This window comes from Phalacrocorax carbo, chromosome 5 (genome assembly GCF_963921805.1).
Source record: "Phalacrocorax carbo chromosome 5, bPhaCar2.1, whole genome shotgun sequence".
Classification (NCBI taxonomy): Eukaryota; Metazoa; Chordata; class Aves; order Suliformes; family Phalacrocoracidae; genus Phalacrocorax; species Phalacrocorax carbo.
This window is the reverse complement of record NC_087517.1, coordinates 23377668-23398613: the sequence shown is the minus strand read 5'-3', so window position 1 is coordinate 23398613 and position 20946 is coordinate 23377668. Positions and strand designations below refer to the sequence as shown.

At 37.4% G+C, this 20946-nt stretch overlaps 1 protein-coding gene across 3 annotated transcripts in view; it reads left to right on the top strand.

Annotated features, from left to right (window-relative positions):
* Positions 1-17658, top strand: part of TLK1 (tousled like kinase 1) — a 72423-nt gene extending 54765 nt beyond the window's left edge. For all 3 annotated transcript variants that reach the window (XM_064451576.1, XM_064451577.1, XM_064451575.1), the window contains exons 12-21: positions 417-483; positions 4080-4177; positions 7000-7081; positions 7369-7460; positions 7547-7636; positions 8394-8563; positions 9760-9895; positions 12388-12499; positions 12793-12900; positions 15902-17658. In XM_064451576.1, coding sequence (XP_064307646.1) covers positions 417-483; positions 4080-4177; positions 7000-7081; positions 7369-7460; positions 7547-7636; positions 8394-8563; positions 9760-9895; positions 12388-12499; positions 12793-12900; positions 15902-16078 — 1132 coding nt within the window. In that variant the 3' untranslated portion in view covers positions 16079-17658. The remainder of the gene's footprint in view (positions 1-416; positions 484-4079; positions 4178-6999; positions 7082-7368; positions 7461-7546; positions 7637-8393; positions 8564-9759; positions 9896-12387; positions 12500-12792; positions 12901-15901) is intronic.
* The last annotated feature ends 3288 nt before the right edge of the window (positions 17659-20946 follow it).

Here is a 20946-nt window from a genome sequence, read left to right as displayed (position 1 = left end):
GGAATGTACGGTTTTGCACTACGTTCTTTAAATAACAGCTCAAAAGTCCAGTATTATCAGTCTCGTCTAGTTAGTTTCTGGTTCTCTATCTTTTGGTTTATTAAGTGTTAGAGTTGAGAATGGTGATACGATTCAGGATGCACCCAGGTGATCTAACAGGCTATCTGAGAGAACAGAAATGGTCCAGTGGGAGAGGCAGTTAATATTCCAGAATACTAGACACAGAGGCATTCTATAAGTAGCTTTTTGACCCTGAAATTACAAACCAAGATGTTCAGATGGTTCCAAACTGTAGTTCTAATATTGTGATAGTAAAAAATTAACATAAGATACTATGTTTACTGTAGTATTTAAGAATGCTATTGTTTTGTTTATCATCATATCAAAGCTATAATTGTTTGATTTGTTTTTTTCAGTTTGACTCTAGCTGAGTATCATGAACAGGAAGAAATTTTCAAACTTCGATTAGGACATCTCAAAAAGGTAAGTATATGGTCTGTTCTTCTAAGATTTTTTTGACCATGCCCAAATAAAAACGAGTACTGTCAAAATAAGAAGAGGGTTTGTTGAGAGATATCTGATTAGAAAACATAATACTAAAAGTGCTGTACAATTTTATGCCTAATAGTCACTTAATGGCTTTCCTTTTTTTTTTGTGCAACTAACCATGGACACTGGGAGTACAGGGGAGTAGTAGTGAGTCCATCCAGTTAACACTGTACTGATTCTTGAAACAGTGATAATGCCACCAGTACTGCTCTTGTTTCACTGCTGAGGAAGTGGAGTCAGGCAAGTTTGATATATAGGCTTTTTACATTAGTTTTTGAGCTTTAAAAAGGTCCAATTTACAAAACATTGCATTTCTGAATGAATATCATGTTTTGATCTTCTGCAGCATCCACTTTGGTTGTTATCAGTTAGCATACTACCTATTGCAAGAGAGAATACAAGTTTCCTACTTCTATGGAAATTATTTTCTCTGTATCTTAAATTATTTTTGCCGTCAGATATTTTACTCTAGTTTTTTACTTTTGAAAAAAGCTAGCAGTATTTTTTTTCTTGAAGCCCATCATTCTAATAAATATGTATAATGAAATAATAACAAACTATTGCTTATTCAAGTACAGTTTTTGAGGAATAACCTGTGAAAAGAAATGGCCTTGGAAGAAGGCAGAAGTATCTCAACAGGTGTGAAAGGAAAGTACCTTTATCTGCTGAGCAGTAGTTCTTGGGAAGTTCAGTCAAAACAGGTCGTAGGTTTTTTCCCCATGAAATGTTGCAAGAGTCTGTTTCAGGCCTGATCCCTTCAAATATACAAATCACCTGTTATAAATCTTACTATAACAAACAGAACTGGGCCCCTTGAGAACACAATGCTGTTTTTAAATATGACAAGAAAGTACTTGAATCTGTAGTAGCAAATCTGCATATAAACTTGTTGGCACTAGTGAAGTAGACTGGCCACATAGTTCTTCACTGCTAATGCTTTAGAAATAGCACCACTTCATGTGGAATTCTGTAGGCTTTTTCCCATGCTTTAACTTTCTTGAAGTCTAATGGAAATTTCAAATGACGTACAAAGAAAGTTGTTAAATTTGTTTAATATCTGAATTTTTTTTTCACCTTGAGCATCAATGCTGGGGTACTCTGTATAGGAAGGAACTTCCTTGACTAAATGTCAGAGGGGAAACAAATGTTATTTCTTAGCAAATAATGTTTTAATATATCTGAAAATAATAATAAAAATGCATTTAAATTTTTATGTGTGATACAGATTTTGTTGTTAACTAAGAAAAACAATTTTGTTACTTTCTTTTTACATGCCTGTATTTCTTCTGTAGTGCTTCTCTGCTGGTTACATTTTTTTCCGTCTTTCCTTCTGCATATGCTGTTTTGCTGTCTGCTCTTCTTCCCTTCCGCTCTGCAGATGCTTTCGTGGTGCTCTTATTTTTGGTGCCCTGTACATGCTGCCACCACCAGTTTTCTTTTCCTTCTGCTCCCCAGGAAATTCTTTTCCAGCTAGCAGCTTTGGTCCTGGAGAGAGGCTCTTGTTTTCTCACTTCCTTTTATATAGCAGTGACCTGAGGCAGTTAAGCTGGTTCATTCTTGCTTAAAGGTATTCACAGTCTGAGTGTCCTAAATAACAGCTGGAAACAATGCAACCAGCCAGTTCTCTTTGGACTAACGTTGGCCTATGAACCACATTTTGAGAACCACTGAATTGCATAATATATGAACAAAAAAGCCCAAAAGAGCATTTTTTTTTTTTTTGGTCAGCCTTTGGGAAGAACATAGACAATTGTGTGTGTATAAGTGTGTGGCCTTTTGTGGAGGGAGAAGGGCTAGAATTTTTTATAAAGGACTATTGGGTTATGAGGAACTTCATATCATTTCAGGGTATTTAACAGAGAACTGCAAGGATGAATCCAAATATTCAAAAAAGAGTTTGGCATTATATAAACAGGGAGGAAAAAAAACCCAGCCAAAACCCTTCACATTATATGTTAGTAAAAAACAAATGGTCCACCCAGATCTGCTAGCAGATTAGTGTTGACTAGCTCAGTCCAGCTTTTAAATTATTAGGAATTTGATTTTTGTTTTCTGAATGGAGGTTCATCTACTGTCTTGTTTTGGGATGAGAGTTTTTTCTTTAGCTTATGGGGAGGGATTCAAGATACCCACTGAAATCATCTGGTCTGGACTCCTCAACTCATTGGAAATGTGGTCATTTAACGTGTGTTTTAGATTATATAAATACAGCTGTTGTTTCAGGATGTGGTTTTATGATATACAATGTTTGGAAATACTAGCTTTACAGAATTTTCTCTCCCTTCTGCTGGCTTCTGCCTCTATTCCCTTGTGCCATGACTTGTTGTCCTGTTGCTTTTACCAGCACCACCAGCTTGTGCAGTCACAGTATAAATTGGATTGGAGAACTGATCTAGCTTCTTTCAAAAACCAAATATGTATCTTTTTCTGAGGCGTGCTTTTTTAAAAAAAAATAAAAATAAAAAATTGATTAGTTTTCCAGTCTGTTTCACCATGTAGCTGTATAAGTAAGAGGCTGTGCCAAAATAACAAGAGATGATGTGGGGCACTGCTTCCACTGGCGCTGCTACCAAAAAAATACATATCAGATGCCAGGCCTTCTTTTTCCTTGTCAGGTAGAATAAGTCCATAATTCTGAGCTTTCTGGTATAGACTAATTTTATCTTCCCTTTAGCCAAGCTTTCAAGTTCTAGAGGTACTAACTCTGAAATCAATATAACCTTTTCTACGGTGTCTTTCAATGAGTATACTCTTTTCACTTTGAGTATAGATACATAGGTTTCCACAAATTAGGCATCGTGAATTCTTTACTTTTTTAGAGGATCCAAATAAACACTATTTCAGTGTTCCATACTATGTAGCATAAAGATGAGATCATTTTAAGTGATGAAATTAGTTAGGGAATGTGCTCGTATCTGACATGTTTCTTTTGAAAATGTGCTCAAAGTCTTAGGCAGTACACATTCTGCTTTGTAATTTTAATGAGATATAAATGGAAAAATCTTTTTAAATTAGCTTGGTTTTGGTGACTTATATCAACACCTTAAGAATATTTCTGCTGTAAAGACTTTTTCTTTTTTTCTTTTTTTGATTTGCTCTTCAGCCTCAAAATACATTAAACATCTTTTCTTAATTTGTCAGTTTGTACAAAATCTATAACTGCACATATCTCCGTTTTTTTTTCTTCTTTATACATCAATTTCAGACCGCTTCCCGGATAATTTCTCTCCTTGGCTGAAGCACAAAACTCAGCTGCCTCTCATTTCAAATAGCATCCCTACAGTGCAGAACAAAACTGTGAACATCCCATTACCTGTGGGTTCATGGACAGAAAGGTTCCTTGAAACAGGCTTTTGCCTTATCTTTCTGAATTTTTCTGGCTTTAAGAGAAAAGCAGCGCTTTCTTCTAGTTCAGCAGGGTTTTGTAATGTAATATTCCTCTGTCACCACTAGTATTGATGCAGAGGTAAAAATATCCTTTTCAAACAGGGAGTAAATGAGCTTTTATATTTCATTCTTTTCATTTGCAGGAGGAGGCTGAAATACAAGCAGAACTTGAACGTTTGGAAAGAGTTAGGAATCTTCACATAAGAGAACTGAAAAGAATAAATAATGAAGATAATTCACAGTAAGAGACTTACTGTCTTAATTTTCCGTGTTTATTTTTTAAATAATACTCTAAAATCACATTTGACCTACAGAGAGGCTTGTTCATAAATTTTTCTTTGGTTCTCTTTGTTTATGTATATTACAAGATATATATATCGTGTATATTTTAAACACAACTTGAACTTTAAAACATCTAATTCTAATTTGGTAAATTCATTAATGGTTTTATTGAATATGCAAGAAATAACATTCACAGCTTACAGTGCAGGACAGTTGAAACTTGCTAGATCATATTACTTGGCTAAAAGAAATACTTGTAAGGGAACCCAGTGCCATTCACTTATCTGAGAATAATGCAAGAAAATGGTAGGGAGGTTTGATGCAACAGCAACAATTAGTCTCTTTCCCATAAAGGCAAATACAAACACCAACACTGCAGTTTCACCAGCACTTTAAGCTGGCACTGTTGCTTGGGAGGAACTGGTTCTGCCCCTCACTGACTACTACTTCATTATGCCCTTGCCATGTTTCCTTTCACATGGCTTGCAATGACATTTCTTTACTGAACAGATGCTGGAAATTGATCCAAGTTAAAACCAGCTCCTGTGTTTTCTTCTTCTGCGTTAATTTTAACACCAGATCAATTTCCTCATCTAGTTCTTTGCCCCAGTAACAAAAATACTTATGCTGCTATGAGGAGAGAGGGCAGTACAAGGGTGGAATGAGCAGTCAGGGATGGAGATGATGGGATTGGGGTTCTTTCTTTCTGCACTATTAGATGTTTACGAAACAGTAGCCTTAAGACTTGAGGATTTTATTTTGTTTTTTACTTTCTAGACACAATAGAATTGTATATACACTAAGACTTTTAAACATTAAAGCAACAAGATGTGAAATTGTACTTAACTGTTTTAATGGACTCCATACTTTCCCTGCAGGAATACAGAAAATCTTTGTTACCATGTGGTTGTGGTGCTAATTGATAGCTAAATTGGTCTTGTGTTTTGGATATGAAAAATAATGGGTATTGATGCTTATAATTCAATGACAGACTCTTTTCTTTTTAAAATAAATGTCCTACAAAAAAAAAAAAGCAGTTCTTCGTGGGCTAAATGAACAACTTTTTTATTTTCAGTGTTTGCATTAGAAGAGTTGGGTGTTCTTGTTTGTTTTTTGGGTTTTGTTTTTTTTTAAAAACAGAGTCCTTCAACAAGAAGGAGTGAATGCCACAGAAAAATTATAGGCTTTGAATGTAAATATTGCATATGTGGGGCAAAGAATGTTCACCTTATAGTCACAGTTAAAAATGGACTTACAGGACATAGACAAGCAGAATACCACAGCTTCAGTACTCATTTTCTGCAGTCAGTGTTGACACATTTTATAGTACAGAACAAAAAGCTTTAAACTGTATGTTTGTGTTTTTGTGGGAGTTTAGATCTGAGTATTCACCAAGTGGCCAAGCTGTAGGTTGTGCTCACAATATAGAAGACAGAAGCAGTGGAGAAGTAATTTAAGTCTCTACCCCTTAATGTCCTTCCTAATACATCTTGGCAACTTGACCATTTGATAAGGGAGAGGGTTCTGAAGTGAGGCAGCTCTTGGACCCTGACTCAAATCCTGTTGGGTTTTCAGCTTCCAGCTGTGGTGTAAAGCTGAGCTCGCTCTTTTTTTCTGGCAACATTCCCCTCTCTTTCCCTCTACCTATGTATGCCCTCCCCAGGTGTCCCAAATATAAGGTAGTCAGCAAATTCACCTATTCAGGGTTCCGGTCTTGACAATGAAGAATAGGAAATATTGCCCAGTTTAGACATTGGTAAACCTGTATGTCTGCATGTATTTTCTACAACTTCACTGGGATAACAGGATAAGTTGAGAGTGCAGGTTAGGACTTCTCTGTCTGGGTTTAGAACCCCCGTGATGCTGGGACTACCTGCTAGATGCAGGTTCTGAGTATGGGGAGCCACACAGAGTAGCAAAAGCAGCAGTGGAGAGGGAAGGTGGTATGGTTCACAAGATTGTCCCTACTAGAGGTATACATGTAATAGAAGGACCAAGAAAATATGAATCTAAAATTGTTGAGTGTGGTTTTAAATGGGCTACTGGTCATATGACATCAATCACCTAATGATTGACCTCTAGATTTATTCTTTGAATTCTCTAGAATTCTAGAGAATGACCTCTAAATTTGTTACTTTTTCTACACTGAGTGCATTAATTACTGTTCATGACTATTTAAAAAATGTCTTTAGCATTGAAATATGTATTTTCACAGTGAGGAAAAGGAAAGCTTTATGTTTAAAAGGAGCACAGTAAGCAAGAACATGCATCTTCCCTCAAATACTTGACTATCTATGATCATACCTCCAAAACTGTAGAGAACACGGAAGAATGGGAAGACCTACTGTCAGACTAAACCCTTCCTTAAAATTGCTGTTTGTTATTTGTTAACTTCTTAGTGTTACATAAAATCCATTTTGTTAGGGCAGGTATGTACAACTGCTCTAAAATTTGGCACAACAAAGAGAGAGCCCTTGTTATGCAAGTTTAAATTTAAGGGTGCTTTTCTTATCCTCACAAAAATAAAGACAAATAGCAAAGTTTGCCAGAATTGACTGGTTTGACAATGGTGGTGTGATAGCATTTGTATGCTAAATAGTCAAAAGGTACTGAAATTAGCAGTGTTGTATAATTGTGCCATGAGGTTACACATGGTGTCATATTATTCAGCATATTATATATTGCAAGTTCTCCATTTGAGAAGTAATACTAAGAGGTTTACATTTTAGACTCTTATTTGTACACCTTAAATAGAATTAATTCATTTTTTTTTCATTCAAGATTTAAAGATCACCCCACGTTGAATGAACGGTATTTGTTACTCCATTTACTTGGCCGAGGTGGCTTCAGTGAAGTATACAAGGTAGAGCATCTCAGTTCTGCTAAATCTAGTGTTTGAGCCATGTACCATACATATATTTAATTTTTGGGGGGAGGGAGGGGATTTAAATAAGCAGAAGGATTGTAATATGGTATAGTCTTTAAACACTGGTTGAACAAATTCGGATTAACCCGTGGAGGGCGGTAGCATTACAATAGACTTGTCAATAGACTTGTGAATTAAATGCCAATTTTTTTCCTCTCTTTATTGGTTGTTATTTTTATCATCTTTGGTTATAACTTTCCCATATTTCTGGGTTTCTTTTTTAGGCTTTTGATCTTTATGAACAAAGATATGCTGCTGTGAAGATTCACCAGCTTAACAAAAGCTGGAGGGATGAAAAGAAAGAAAACTACCACAAGTAAATATTAATGACTTACTCTTCATATGTTAAATCGAATAGCATTTTATTGATTTTAGAAGGTTAATGTATCCACGTTCTTTTAGACATGCCTGCAGAGAATATAGAATACACAAAGAACTGGATCACCCCCGGATAGTTAAACTATATGACTACTTCTCCCTGGATACAGATACGTAAGTACATGAAATGATAGATTTTCTAGAACTTGGCATGGATTTTAGTGCTGTGTATTAAATAAACAGAAAGGGTGAGTATTTGAATAAAAATAATATATTCTTGCTTTTAGCCAAAGTATTTAGCGTTTCCTTAAGGGGACTTAGAAAAACCCCCACACTAGTTGCAGAATTTTGTCTCAGCTAAATATTGCAGGCCTTTTATAAAGTCATGAAAACAGTGTTTTGCAACACCTGACTAGCAAGCCCTACAGGATGTCCTGAGGGTGAAAGGGACATGCAGTGCTGTGATGTTTTCGGGCAGAGCAAGGGCTGCTGCAGGGCAGCTCCAAAAGACTGCTGTAGCTTAGACAAGTTTCTAAGACTGAATGACATCAGGAGCATTAGGAGCCTAGCTGTAGCCCATGGTCACTGGGCTGCACCTCTTTTGCGTGGAATTGTGTTGCATCTTAAGGGATAGTGGATATATCTTTTTCTTGAGAAACATGCCTAAATAAACAAGGGGGAGTTTTTAACTTAACCTCTCGTCATATATGGATGCATTTTCTCTTTTGATGAGTATGAATGTTCTGATTTATGTCAGTTTTCATAAGCTAATAGTTGTGCCATGTGTTCTATTAACAGTTTCATTCATATAGTTTAATATTCAGGCAGCCATTCTTAACCTTGCCAGTATCAAACTAGGCTGTCATATCTCAGTTTCTGATTATGCAGTTTGACGCGTTATTTAATTTTGTGTCTCTGAAATCTACCCTAGGTTTTGCACGGTGTTAGAATACTGTGAAGGCAATGACTTGGATTTCTATCTCAAGCAACATAAATTGATGTCAGAGAAGGAAGCTAGGTCCATTGTAATGCAAATAGTAAATGCACTACGATATCTCAATGAGATCAAGCCCCCTATTATACACTATGATCTTAAACCAGGTAAATGAGGAATGTTACGAGTGAAAATGTAATCTTTTTGTTATCCTTTATTTTGTTTGCGATTCATGCCTGAAAATACCAAAATTATCTTCTGTGCGTAAGGCTTATTATAAACAACTGAAAAAAGTGGTTTTTTCACCCACTTTTTGACCCAGCCAAAATTATCTGTCTTTTCTTTGGAAAAATGTTTGTCATTACTTCTCTACTTTGTATTATTTTGATTTGAATTTGTTGAAAGGAAAAATCATGTGGCACATAGATATATACATTGGTATTTAGCAATATAAACAGATGAGATCATTAGTTGGCTCAGTCCTGCCTGATCATTGTGGAATGCTGATGTGTGAATAATTTTTCCCTTATGTATTTCTTAGCCTGTAAAGGATTGAAATAGCTAATCAGTCATTTTGAACATCCTAACATAAGCACTTCAAAACAGGACTTCACAGAAGTTTTCTTTACGATGAATAATAAGCATTGTCATAAACAACGTACTCTGTCTTGATTCCATGGCCTTTGTCTTGCCACCTTGCATGAATGATGCTGGTATTCTCCATGTACTTCAACCTGCTACATTTCGAAGTGTGGGGTTTCTAATGTAATTCTTAGTGCCAGCCTGTTTGCTTGCTGCTGTGTAATAGATTGTTCATATACATTTCTCTCATATTATGGAATTGTACAGAATGTATTCTTAGTCTCATTAGTTTGTATTCTTGGAGGAACTTCATCAAATAACTTTTTTATTGAGGAATTACTGTACAACTTTAACACATAGAGTAAGATTCACAGTACTGCAGCAATTTCTTGGCACAATTTTGTGGCATATGCAAGCCCTGAAACCTGTAGTGTAGGATTTGGTCTGGGCAGAAAAATATGAAACTTCATTGTAACTGGTATACTGCTACATTTTGGTTTTTCCCCACTATATTTTGGCGTTTCATTGCTGTCCGGCCAGCTCCCAGATGAGGGAGCCATTTCAGATGACGATGATGACGATAACCTAGAGAGTTCCTGAGACTGCACTGAAATGTGTCATAGTCAAGTTACTCTAGACTTGAGGATATAAAGATGATGTAAAGTTGTCACTTACCTCTCATGAATTTAGTTGTTCCTTAAAATTGAACCTGGTTTTGAAAATAAAGCATTCTGTTAGCTTTTTTGAGGTAATTGTTTTCTGGATTTTTTTTCCTGGATAGGTAATATCCTCCTTGTAGATGGAACAGCATGTGGAGAAATAAAAATTACTGATTTTGGCCTGTCCAAAATAATGGATGATGATAGCTATGGTGTGGATGGAATGGATTTAACTTCACAGGGAGCAGGAACTTACTGGTAATGTCTGGTTTGATTTTGCTGTTTAGACTCTGGGTCATTGTTCAGATTTGATAAATGCTCTCTTACAAAGGCAATTTGGAGAGGGAGCTAGGATTAAAAATATTAAGATGGATGACAGAGATTTCTGTGCAGTACTGTGAATGTTGATATTCCTAAATGTTAGAGTGGCAACAAAACAAGAGAGTGTGAGTGTGTGTTATTTTTATACATATAAAAATGTGGAGATGATCACTATGCTTTAGAAACATGGTTTCCCTGAAGAAGCAGGTGTTTAATCTTTGGCTGCAGGTGGTTGAAGACGTTTGACAGAGCTATGATGATTAAATGTGGGTGCTTAGCCCTTGGAAATCTTAGAGCAGGGATTACCAGCAGGTAATGTCCTTAGGACAAAAGAGTATTTACTCTTCCATCCTAAAGGTTAATGACAGCTCAGCAGCTGTGATTTGTTTTCTCTGCGCACTTGCATGCTTGTCCAAAACATGAAGTTTTAGGGCTACCTACAGAACAGGAATGACAATAAGCATTTCATTGCTTACAGAAATGCTGTTTCTAAAATTTGCTTTCTAAAGATGCATCTTCTTCATGGCACAATAGCTCTTTGAGCCTGGGTGCATGGTAGCTGTGTCAGAGTAGGTGGGAAAAAAACCCCTATATTGGCCAGGTTACTTATGAATTAAATACTTAAGAATTAAACTGCTTTTTCTCTTCTCGTTCTGCCTGTGGCAAGATCAGAGTCAGGATCTGAAACCCAACTCTAATCAGAGAAGCCAGTCTCATTCCCATTTGCTCTGCAACTTTTCCCATATTTGGAAGTTGCATGTAATAAGGCTTTTACCCTTTGCCTTCAGCTTTTTAGAAAAGAAAATACACATACTCTTGCACAAATACCAGTGTGCACATGCTGTGAAAGGACGATTATTCACACTGAAGTATTTTAGTAGTGTTAGGCTTTTGCTACTCTTTTTAATGCTTTACCTATTTAAACACCAATTTAAATATTTCATTGTAGGAATATATGTAAAAATTTTTGGCCTTTGGGTTTCATCTAAAATGGCACAAGCACTAGTGGTGCTGTAAACTTAAGAGATCAAAAAAGGTTCATGATCATTATAGGTTCATGATGAATCTCTGTGTTTCTAATTCACGCTTTCTCTGAGCCCAAAATGCTCATTAAGGAGAGTGAGTTTGAGGTGGGGGGTGAGTCTGTTTAGAGCAGATTCGCAAACTGTGAGCAGCATAGTCCTGGAAGGGATTTCCTCAGTCACTGGGTCTGGTTACCTGCCTTTCCAGGCAGTTAGGTCACATAATCTCTTTGTAAACTTACAGACGTTTGTATTAAATTTAGTTAGTGTTTTGTCCCCAGTAATCTGATTTGAAGTGTGTTCCGTAACCTCAGTTCTCTGATCATTAGAAACCTAATCTTCTAATTTACAGACTGTGTTTATTTGTGGCCAGTTTATACTTGTTTGTTCCTGTGCCAACACTGTCCTCCCTGAAGTAGGTTGTTTCCCTTCCTAGTACTTGCTCCATGGTGTTTTTTATAGCCTTTTTTTTTTCCCCCTGAATTTCAGGCTTTCCATTCTTCATTTTAGTAGCTTTTTTTGCACTTGTATCACTTTAAGCTCATTTTTCTTGATTTTTGTAATCAGAATTGTACACAAATATTTCAGAAGAGATTTTGTGATACTGCATGAAATTCATATTTGTGTTGCATTCTTATCTCATTTTTCTGCTTATTTGCATTTTCACAAATATTTCTTCAAAACTTCTTTTAAAGCCTTGTATGCTGTTGATGAGAGAGTGTCTGGTCTATAGTTGCTCTAAGAGTTTTTATGCCTTTCTCAATTTTAGTTATTATGGTCAATAATACTTAATTGCTCCCATATTGATAAGTTTGGGAGGTTTTGTTTGTTTTTTAAAGGAGGTTCCATTTCACCAGTTCTTTTGTAACTCAGGAATGGCCCAGGAACTTCCTCAACTTTCAGTTCTTTAAGTATGGCTTCCTGCAGATCATAGGAGTGGAAGTAGCAATCACCTTTGTCTATCATATGCCCCTCTGGTTAATGATATCATTCTTACTAAAACCTTAGGTAAATGGTCTTCAAGCAGTATCTGTATCCTTGATTCCTAACCAAGCCTTGCTGTAAAATGCCCTATATGGCTTTCATCTTTCCTTGCTCTGATAGAGGAAGAAGATTCATATTTAACCTAGGATCCCAATTAAAAAAAAAATTAGAGATTTAGGTAAAGAATGTTAGTATTTGTTCTTGTATGAAGTAGACCTTCTATTTGACTGACTATACAAAAAACTTAAATGTCAGTTTCGATGGGTGTGCAAGGTGTTGGAATGCAGATCATAAGGCAACTGTACAGTTGTCAAAAGATCAGAGACATGTAGGTGAAGCGTTTGTATAATTTGATATTTGAACAAGTTCTAGTGATGCCATACATCTACTTGCAGACACTGAGATACATGTTTTGTTTTCCAGGTACTTGCCTCCAGAGTGTTTTGTAGTTGGCAAAGAGCCACCAAAGATTTCTAATAAGGTTGATGTATGGTCAGTTGGAGTCATCTTTTTCCAATGCCTTTATGGTAGAAAGGTAAGGAAAATATTCTTTGAAAATCATGAAGTTTTGGTGTAAATGCCTGTTTCCAGTAGACTGTAAATTATAGTCATAAAGATGTGAATCTATGTGGAAAATTACTTGCGTTACTTTTTGGTGGTATACATTGATATTGCAAGAAATGTAGGAAATCTTGAGCGAAACTTTCTTATTTAGAGAATGGTTAGCAGTTTGTATTAATACTGCAACAACTTACTATAGTATAAATATTTATGAAACCAAAGTAGTTGGATAACACTCATGAAGAAAATCCTGTGCTTATTTTTCAGCCATTTGGCCACAATCAATCACAGCAAGATATCTTACAAGAAAATACAATATTAAAAGCCACAGAAGTTCAGTTCCCTGTCAAACCTGTTGTAAGCAATGAAGCCAAGGTAACTTTTCATATGATCTCTGAGTAACAGTTAAAACATTCATCATAAAGATTTCAGCTGTAAAATTGCTCTTAAGAATGCTGTGGGATGTAGTAACTAAATGTGTAGGAAAACATAATGGAGAACTAGTATTTTGATATTTTTATTTAAGCAAACTTATTCTGGGACATCTCAAAATCATGTACTTCAAAACAAGACTATATACATATATATATATATGTATATTCCAGAAATTTGCAAGTGGTTTTAAAGTAGGCTGCCTCAAAAATTTTCTGCTTTGCTTTTTCCCAGAGGACCGTATGTGTCTCACTGAGGTTTCTCATTAGAAGTTCTTGTGGAATACTTCTGCTAAAAGTAACAAGGTCTTTCTGAAAATAGTGAATGTTATTTTCTGCAGCCTTACTGGCTAGAAGAACTATTTGACTACCAAATACCTGGAGGATATGCATGCTAACAATTTTCCCATTGAAAGGTCATAGTATGTGTGTATTAACTCAAAGCTGAGTTTTGAAACATAAATTTTTAAGATTAAGAATCTATAAGATAAGTTGACGCTGATTCAGGAAATAAGACTGCCAAAATTGATCTGCCAAAATTTGATCTGCTGCAAAGGTGTGGATGGCAATGTTTCCTGTATTTAAAAACCTGATTTTGAACCTCTGTAGTATCAAACTCATCTCCACAGACTAGCTATTCAGGAACAGATTAAGGTGGTTTCCCAAATGATTGCTGCTGTGAGCATCCATAACACAAATCCAATCCTGTGCATATGGAAGAAAAAATATATCTGTTACTTGTTTGTGAAACTGCCCTGATTTTTGAAAGGTATTCGTGGCCAGGTGCAGGAGAAATGTGCTCATTGGAAAAACTACCAAGATAGTAGAATGCCTATTCAAGTTTCAGCAACTAATTAAACATACTTAGATGTGGGGCACAAGCTGCAAAAAAAAAACAATTAGGAATGTTAAGATACAGCTTTTGAAGATTAAAAGGAAAGAAAACCTATTTCTAGAGGCTGTAACTTCCCAAGAAAGTAAGTCTTTTGGGTACATAAACCTGCTGTTATCTGTGGCGTATTTTTCTAAAAGTAGTGTCAGTGAGTGAGTTGCAGTTAAGGTTATGAAAATTTGGTTGAAGAATAGTAGTTTGTCCTGGGTTTTTTGGTTGATTGAGTTTTTCTGTTTGCTATTTCTGGTTTTTTTACCCTGGTTTGGAAAAATTGTGTCCCTTGAATGAAGTTGACAAATATGCATCATATAACTGATAACATTACATGTTAACAGTTTATATCGCTGTCTTTTAACTTTGTGTTTCTTTGTCGTTGGTAGTTTTTATACAGAGGATGTCGGGGAAGAGTAGACAGTTCAGCATAGAGAATTGGCAACTTTACATTCTCTATGTATTCTATGTTCTGTTTGTTTGAATGACTAAAATAAACCAGTGTTCTCCACTCTTGTAAACATTGTCATGATAGCTGTAAGAGGGGGGGAGAAATTATTCTCTGGTGGAAATGCTATAAAACAAATTCAGACTAACTTGTAAATTCAGACCATTTATGATGACTCTGTAGAATCTAAATTGTCTTTCAGATTTATAGGCTTGGCAGTTGGAAAGAACACCTTGTAAAGTGAAATTCTGATGTGGAAAACATGGAGATGAAATAAATACGGAACCTGAAATGGCATTGTTAGTTAGTTTTCAGAGTGTCCTTTGATCCTCCTCACTTTTTCCTATTTTGTGCAATGTTCTCCTTTGTATCGCAGTAGTGTGTCTACAGTGCCACAGAAGCAGGAAGTATTTTACAAAGATTTTAGACACAAACTGTTAATCTGAGGATCTTGCAAACAACTCTTAACAATTCATTGGTTATGAAGGATTTTGTTGTGAAGAACTTGGTTAAAATCCATAATGTCCAAGAACATGTGAATATACATTAACAGATATGTGTGATTTTTAGTTTGTACCTTGTTCGTGCTGGATATGTAAATGATAGAAGTAAATTCTAGCAGGATTCTTTGGAACTTGTAGCACAGATTTTTTCCTTTAATCTCTAGTTTTTAATTGGAGCAAAGAACAAACAGCTGAACAGATTTATCAAAGAAAAGATATGTAATTCTTTTAAATTAAGTTCTAAATTAAGTAATGATGTGCTAATCAGTTCTGAGCAATAATAAGGATTTTCTATCATTAAGTGTTGAAGCCCAAGCTCTCAGGAGACCAAATGTTCTTGTGTATGCTAGACATAAAACTTGACAGAAACTTTCAGCACAAAATGATTGGCATAAATCATATGGACTTAAACGTAGGATAACATAGTGTCTCAAGAACCGTCCTGAAGCTAGCTACAGAATTTTTCAATTGAAGAGATATTTTTAAGCTGATGAGATTGCGTGTTTTCTGGGAAAGCAGTTCCAGCCAGGTAGTGGTTTCTTAAATAGTCTACTAGTTATTTCATGCCTATTGAACATGGCAACCATCATTGTCAAAGTTCATGTTTTGCTCTATTCAGTCATGGCACATACAGTAATGCCTGCTTTCAAAGGTCAACTAAAACATTGAAATTCCGTCCCTGCATCTTCCATCTACTCTTCATCCACCGCACAGCTGAATGGTTTTAGAAGCTCCGTGGAGCTCCTTTCTACTTTTTCAATCCTGACACTTGCTTCTCGTTTTTACTAAACTGTTCAGGGATAAAACATGCAGAATTTTGATTGTGTGAGATGCTAATGTTTTGCTTGTCAATATAGTTCCTTAATGTGGAAATACATACTTTAAGTGTGATTATTTGAAGCCATTTAATTTGCTGATTTTTTTTTTTCCCTGCTGTGACATGACATTTTTTTCATTGGACTCAGTAATCAAATGTTACACTGTCATTTGACTTGAATTACATAGAAACAAGAACTTGTTTAGGAACTAGTTTATCCAGGAGGACATGCATATTTACTTGTAAGCAGACATTATTTGGAATGGTATTGTAACTTTCTCATTTCTTTTCTAGGCCTTTATCAGACGCTGTTTAGCATACCGAAAAGAGGATAGATTTGACGTCCACCAGCTGGCTAATGATCCTTATCTTCTCCCTCATATGAGGAGATCAAATTCTTCAGGAAACTTGCATATGACTGGGCTAGCAGCATCCCCTACGCCACCTACTTCAAGCATTATCTCGTACTGAAATTTCTCCAACTGAGGAATGGCATGATACCTTTGTGTAGTTTCCAGATGCCGACTTGAGCTTGAAAGCATTTGAGCGTTTTTACACGGGACAAGTTTGATAACTGTATTTTCAGACTGAAGTGTGAAGACTACATAGTGTCATTTGTATGATTGGAATGGATCATGGACTGTGAATAAATGTACCCTATTGAGAAATACCTTTAAAGATTGAAGGATGACACTGCCTGTTACACACTAACAGGTATACTGTGTTTAAGACTGAAGAAAAGGTTTTTAGTTTTTTCTGGGGAACATTGTAAATAATCTTTTTAATACTTAAAGTACATTTGGTTGATACTGGAAAGTTCAAACATGAAGGGTAGTTTTTCATTATTTAAATAAAAAAGGGTAGTGAGCAAATTGGAAAACACAGGAAAAACCCCGTGCCTGGTTATAAACTAAATAAACTGCCATCTCTCCAAGACACTGATCTTTTGAAACCAAAGTAAGGAGTGTGAGACGGTCAAGGATATGTTCTGTGTTAGATTTCTCAGATAAAATTGTATTTTATTTGGCAACTCAGGCTTGTACCTCCAAAAATTTGGTGGTGTTTCACTGAATTTAGATTGGAAGGGTGATATGGAATTCCTAGTACTCATTTCTCAGATAGATTGCTAATTTTGAAATCTGCTCAATTTTCTAAAAATACTATACTTGCTGTGGTATTGAAACTTGTAAAACTTTCCAGGCTTCTGATAAAAGCAAGCAACAGTATGAAACCAAATGCAAACAGGTCATGTATAATGTTCTATGCAGGAATAATGATAAATTCCCTTCTAGCTCTATTGTAAATTGTTGTACAGATGTCACATTTTCAGTTAAATTTCAGCAACTTATTCCTGTACAAATGTTTAAAGTATGGCTTTTTCTAATTGGATATTGTATTTTTTTTAAGTCTCCCTCAAGGCGCTTTTAACTGCTGCTAAATGATGTTGCTTTTACTTTTGCAAAAGAATCAAATGACCTCCTTAAGGTGCAAGTCAACTGTACGTTATAGAGAGATTAAGAGTAGGTAATTCATTAACAATCAAGGCATGTAAAACAGATCTGTGTTGGCAATATACAGTACAGTTCTTTAAGTCAGTTCATTGCGTTCTCAACCTGCAGAGCGCATGGATACTAGATGTAGAAGTTGCTTATGGTTATTCTCCATTTCTGGAAGTTCCTATCAACAAGGAAATGTTTCTTGTGGCTTGTACAGATATTATAAAATGTGAAACATTTTCTAACTGCCTTGTATGGTAGAAACTTATTTTTCGAAACAGTGTATCTCTCTCCCGTTCGCTATTCTTTTTACTACCCCATTCTTGATGCTGAGTACCTATATGTAATTTTGTCCATGTTGCAGAAAAAGGAGGCTGTATTACCACAGGTTTTCATTTAGTATTGTACAGTTAAACTGTTGCTCTTGTTTCTGATGTTGCAAGCCATTTTGTTTTCATTGTATATAACGAAACATTAACTGTCTCTTTAAGATGCTGCTGAAATTGTAGAGAATGTAGCCAAAACAGTAATAAACAATGACAGTTGAAATTTCAAGGTTTTCGTTGCGTGTTTTCGCATTTCAACGGAGAGCAGATCAGCTAACCGTATCACTGAGCTACACTTAGCTGTTTAAAGCTTGAGGGTGAGTCTAGAAGCACGAATTATCACTGGTCGTGGAGGAATGTTGATCCACTCCTGCACAATTCAGTATCGGTTGTTCAGTCTGTATTTCATGCACATTTCACTAATTTCATTACATGTCATCCATCACTAGATTTCCTAAGCGCTCTCTGATTTAGCAGGAGGTAGACAAAAGGAATGAAGTTGAACAACATCAGGCAGTTTTTAATGAACCTTGGAAATAAAAGGCTTCCTTTACTTTAAATTCATAAATGCTTTAAAATTCCTGCACTTACTGGAAGATGCTAAAATACTACATTGCTGTATAATAATAATTTTTTAAAAAAATATGTATGAAACAGGTGACTGTAAGAAGTTCTGCACTTTTAACCATGGTGGCAGTGCTACAGGACATTGCAGCTAGAGTTAACAATGGTTGGCTTGTCTCTGGAAAACAACCATGTTTTGTCACTATTTTATTTTACTTAACATTTGCCATGAAATTGTTCACATTTCAGTGTGGAACATTATTCAACCTTAATGTGGTCTATGCTAGTTGATAGATACTGTTTTCATGGAGGCTAGTTAGTATTTTAATTTTCTAAACTACTTCCAACACTTGCAAGACGACTGGAAGGGCATTGCCTGCTGGCCAGCTGCCCAAGTGCTAGTGACTGCACACTACGGCTATGAGCAAACCGCTGCGTAATTAGAGAAGCTGTCAGAAGCCCACAAAGCCGTGAGCCTTCTTGGTATGCGAGTCACAGGCACACAAGGTGCAGAGCTGCTGCTGAGGGGTGCTCTGCGCCTCTGGGACCCTGTGTGGGAGCTGGGGGATGCTGCTGATGGCCGAAGCAGGTGACTGGCTAAGACATGTTTTTAAAAAAAGTGTTGGAAAGAAGATAGGCCCTAAGATTTGAAACATCCTGGGTGCTCCTGCTCCAGCTTTGACGTCTCCCTAAACATGAGGAAGCCACAGGTCTGAGGCAGGGCCACCAGCCGGGCCAGGTCTGTCTTCCCCATCCCACAGCTCTCCTGGCCAGGCAGGACATGGCACATCCAATGTGGGGAGTGGATGCAGGTCCCCAGCTGTGTTGCTGCTCCAGTCTTACTCTGGATTTCAGCTCTGCTGGGGCTGAAGCCGCTCCTGGCATGGCAGAGAGGAGCTGTGGCTGCTGAGGGGCCCTGGCTGTGCAGGTGGTGGCAGCCACCCCCTCCTCACCCGCCGTCATGTTTCTACAGAGGGCTGGAAGAGTGACGGACACTGCTGGGGAGAAGGGGGCCACCAGGAAGGGTGAGAGGTGTCTCTGGGACATTAATTTCTTTTTAAAGAGCCCCCAAGAGTTGCTGGTTTTCTCCAGAAGTGGGAGGCTGTTGGGAAGAGAGTCTGGGGAGCCTGGCCCAGTGGGGGCCTGGGCAGGGTGCTGGGGCAGGGATGACCTCAAAATTTGGAGGCAGAGTGGTCAGAGGGTCTCCCAATATCAGTGTCTAAAACACTTCAGTCTCACAATTGCTGTTGTTTTGGGTTTTTTTTTTAATATTTTTTGCTACATATCAACTGCTGTTAGGGGGAGGACCTCGGTTTTGCATGTGAGGGGAGCCTGGCAGCACGGACTGACAGTGTTTCACTATCAGGGTCTCACACTCTGTACCGACCAGCCTGCCATGCCTGTCTGCCGCCACATCACCAGGCCAGGGCACTGTCATTTCCACAGTCCCAGTGTGATCCTGCTGTGGGCTTTGGGGTGTAAATACCTCTCCTGAGGCCTGGAGCATACCCAGCTCCAGGTAACTATGGACTGTAGAGTTGAGTACTATGTTGTGTTTGTAGAAAAGGTAAGACTGCAAACATTTTCAGAGAGATAACAAATAATTCAGCAATCTCGTGTTTCTGTGACCACAGATTAATTAAAGGAGTCTAATAAGATAAACAGAGCTCCCCCTGAGTCACCAAACTGGGGGCTTGGCATTACATACCTGCCACCTGAGGCCGATATGTTTCCAGGTGCCCTTTCCACAAACAAAACAGGTTTTACTTGGTCCTCAACGCTTACTAAGCAAGGATCCCTGAAATACTCTCTCGTCTCTTCCAGTACCCAAGTTTGGCTGAAGTTTTCTTATATCCTAACAAAATTGTCCACATTATTCTTCTAGATGCACATCAATGGAGGCTGCATTACTTATCCAAGCAGTCTACTCCATTTTTTCCTAGCACCCTGTCTTTCTTGCTGGTTATTAAGCCCATTATTTCCAGTACTATGCACTATGGCATGAAGAACAGTTCCCTGCAATGGTTAGTACATGAGCCTTGCCTTCTGTGTGGCCTCCCTTGTATTTCATTTTGGTCTTCATGCATGCTTCTTGAGTATCCTTTGGAGTTAAGATCATTATCTTCCGAATAAGTGAGGTTCTTGCATCATTTAATCCAGATCTTCAGCTCCTAACAGAATGTTAGGGAAACTTGCTGTTGAAGAAATTAATTGTTTCTATCTTGCTCTAAGTAATTGAGTCATCTTGCGATCTTTTCATTGTGCTATGTTTCCCAAGCCAGTATAATTCTGTGCATGAATTAAGGAAAAATGCTTGAGCTAGAAATCTCAATTTCTATCTACTGTCTCTAGAGCTAATCAGGTATCATTAAGAAATTACACGATGTTGGAATTTCAGAATCCCCTTGTGCAAAGCTCTGGGTAGCTTCTTCCGTGCATCATCAAAACACACACAGGGACTTCCTGTCTAAAAAGTGATGGAGATCAAAACCACATTTGCTTTATCCTCAGAGCATGTGCTACCAGCAGATCAGCTAGCAAAGTAAGGTGTTTTCTTGCTCTTATGTGGAAGCTATGCCGTTGGTATCCAGCAGAGCACAACTCTGCAGGCCAGTGAAACAAGTGTCTCCCGGGAAGAGAATGCCATGGCCTCAGCCCCAAGCCGTGAGCCCAGAACTGTTTCTGTAGTTTGCCAGTTGTCCTTTCAGTGTAAAAAACACAAGCAGTTCCTGGATGTCACCCTTGTGTTTGCTGTTACTCTTGGGAACCCTGTTTACGCATACACAGGGTTTGAATCGGTTCTGCAGGTGGCCTAGGGTTGTGGCTTCCTGTTATTTTTAGTACTGATGCACACGGAGATTGCATAATTGCTCCCTTCACCGAGACTGGAAGGACAGTCCTTAGCAGAGTCATTGACTTCAGTAAGGTCTGGGAGTGTCTATAGCTCCAAGAG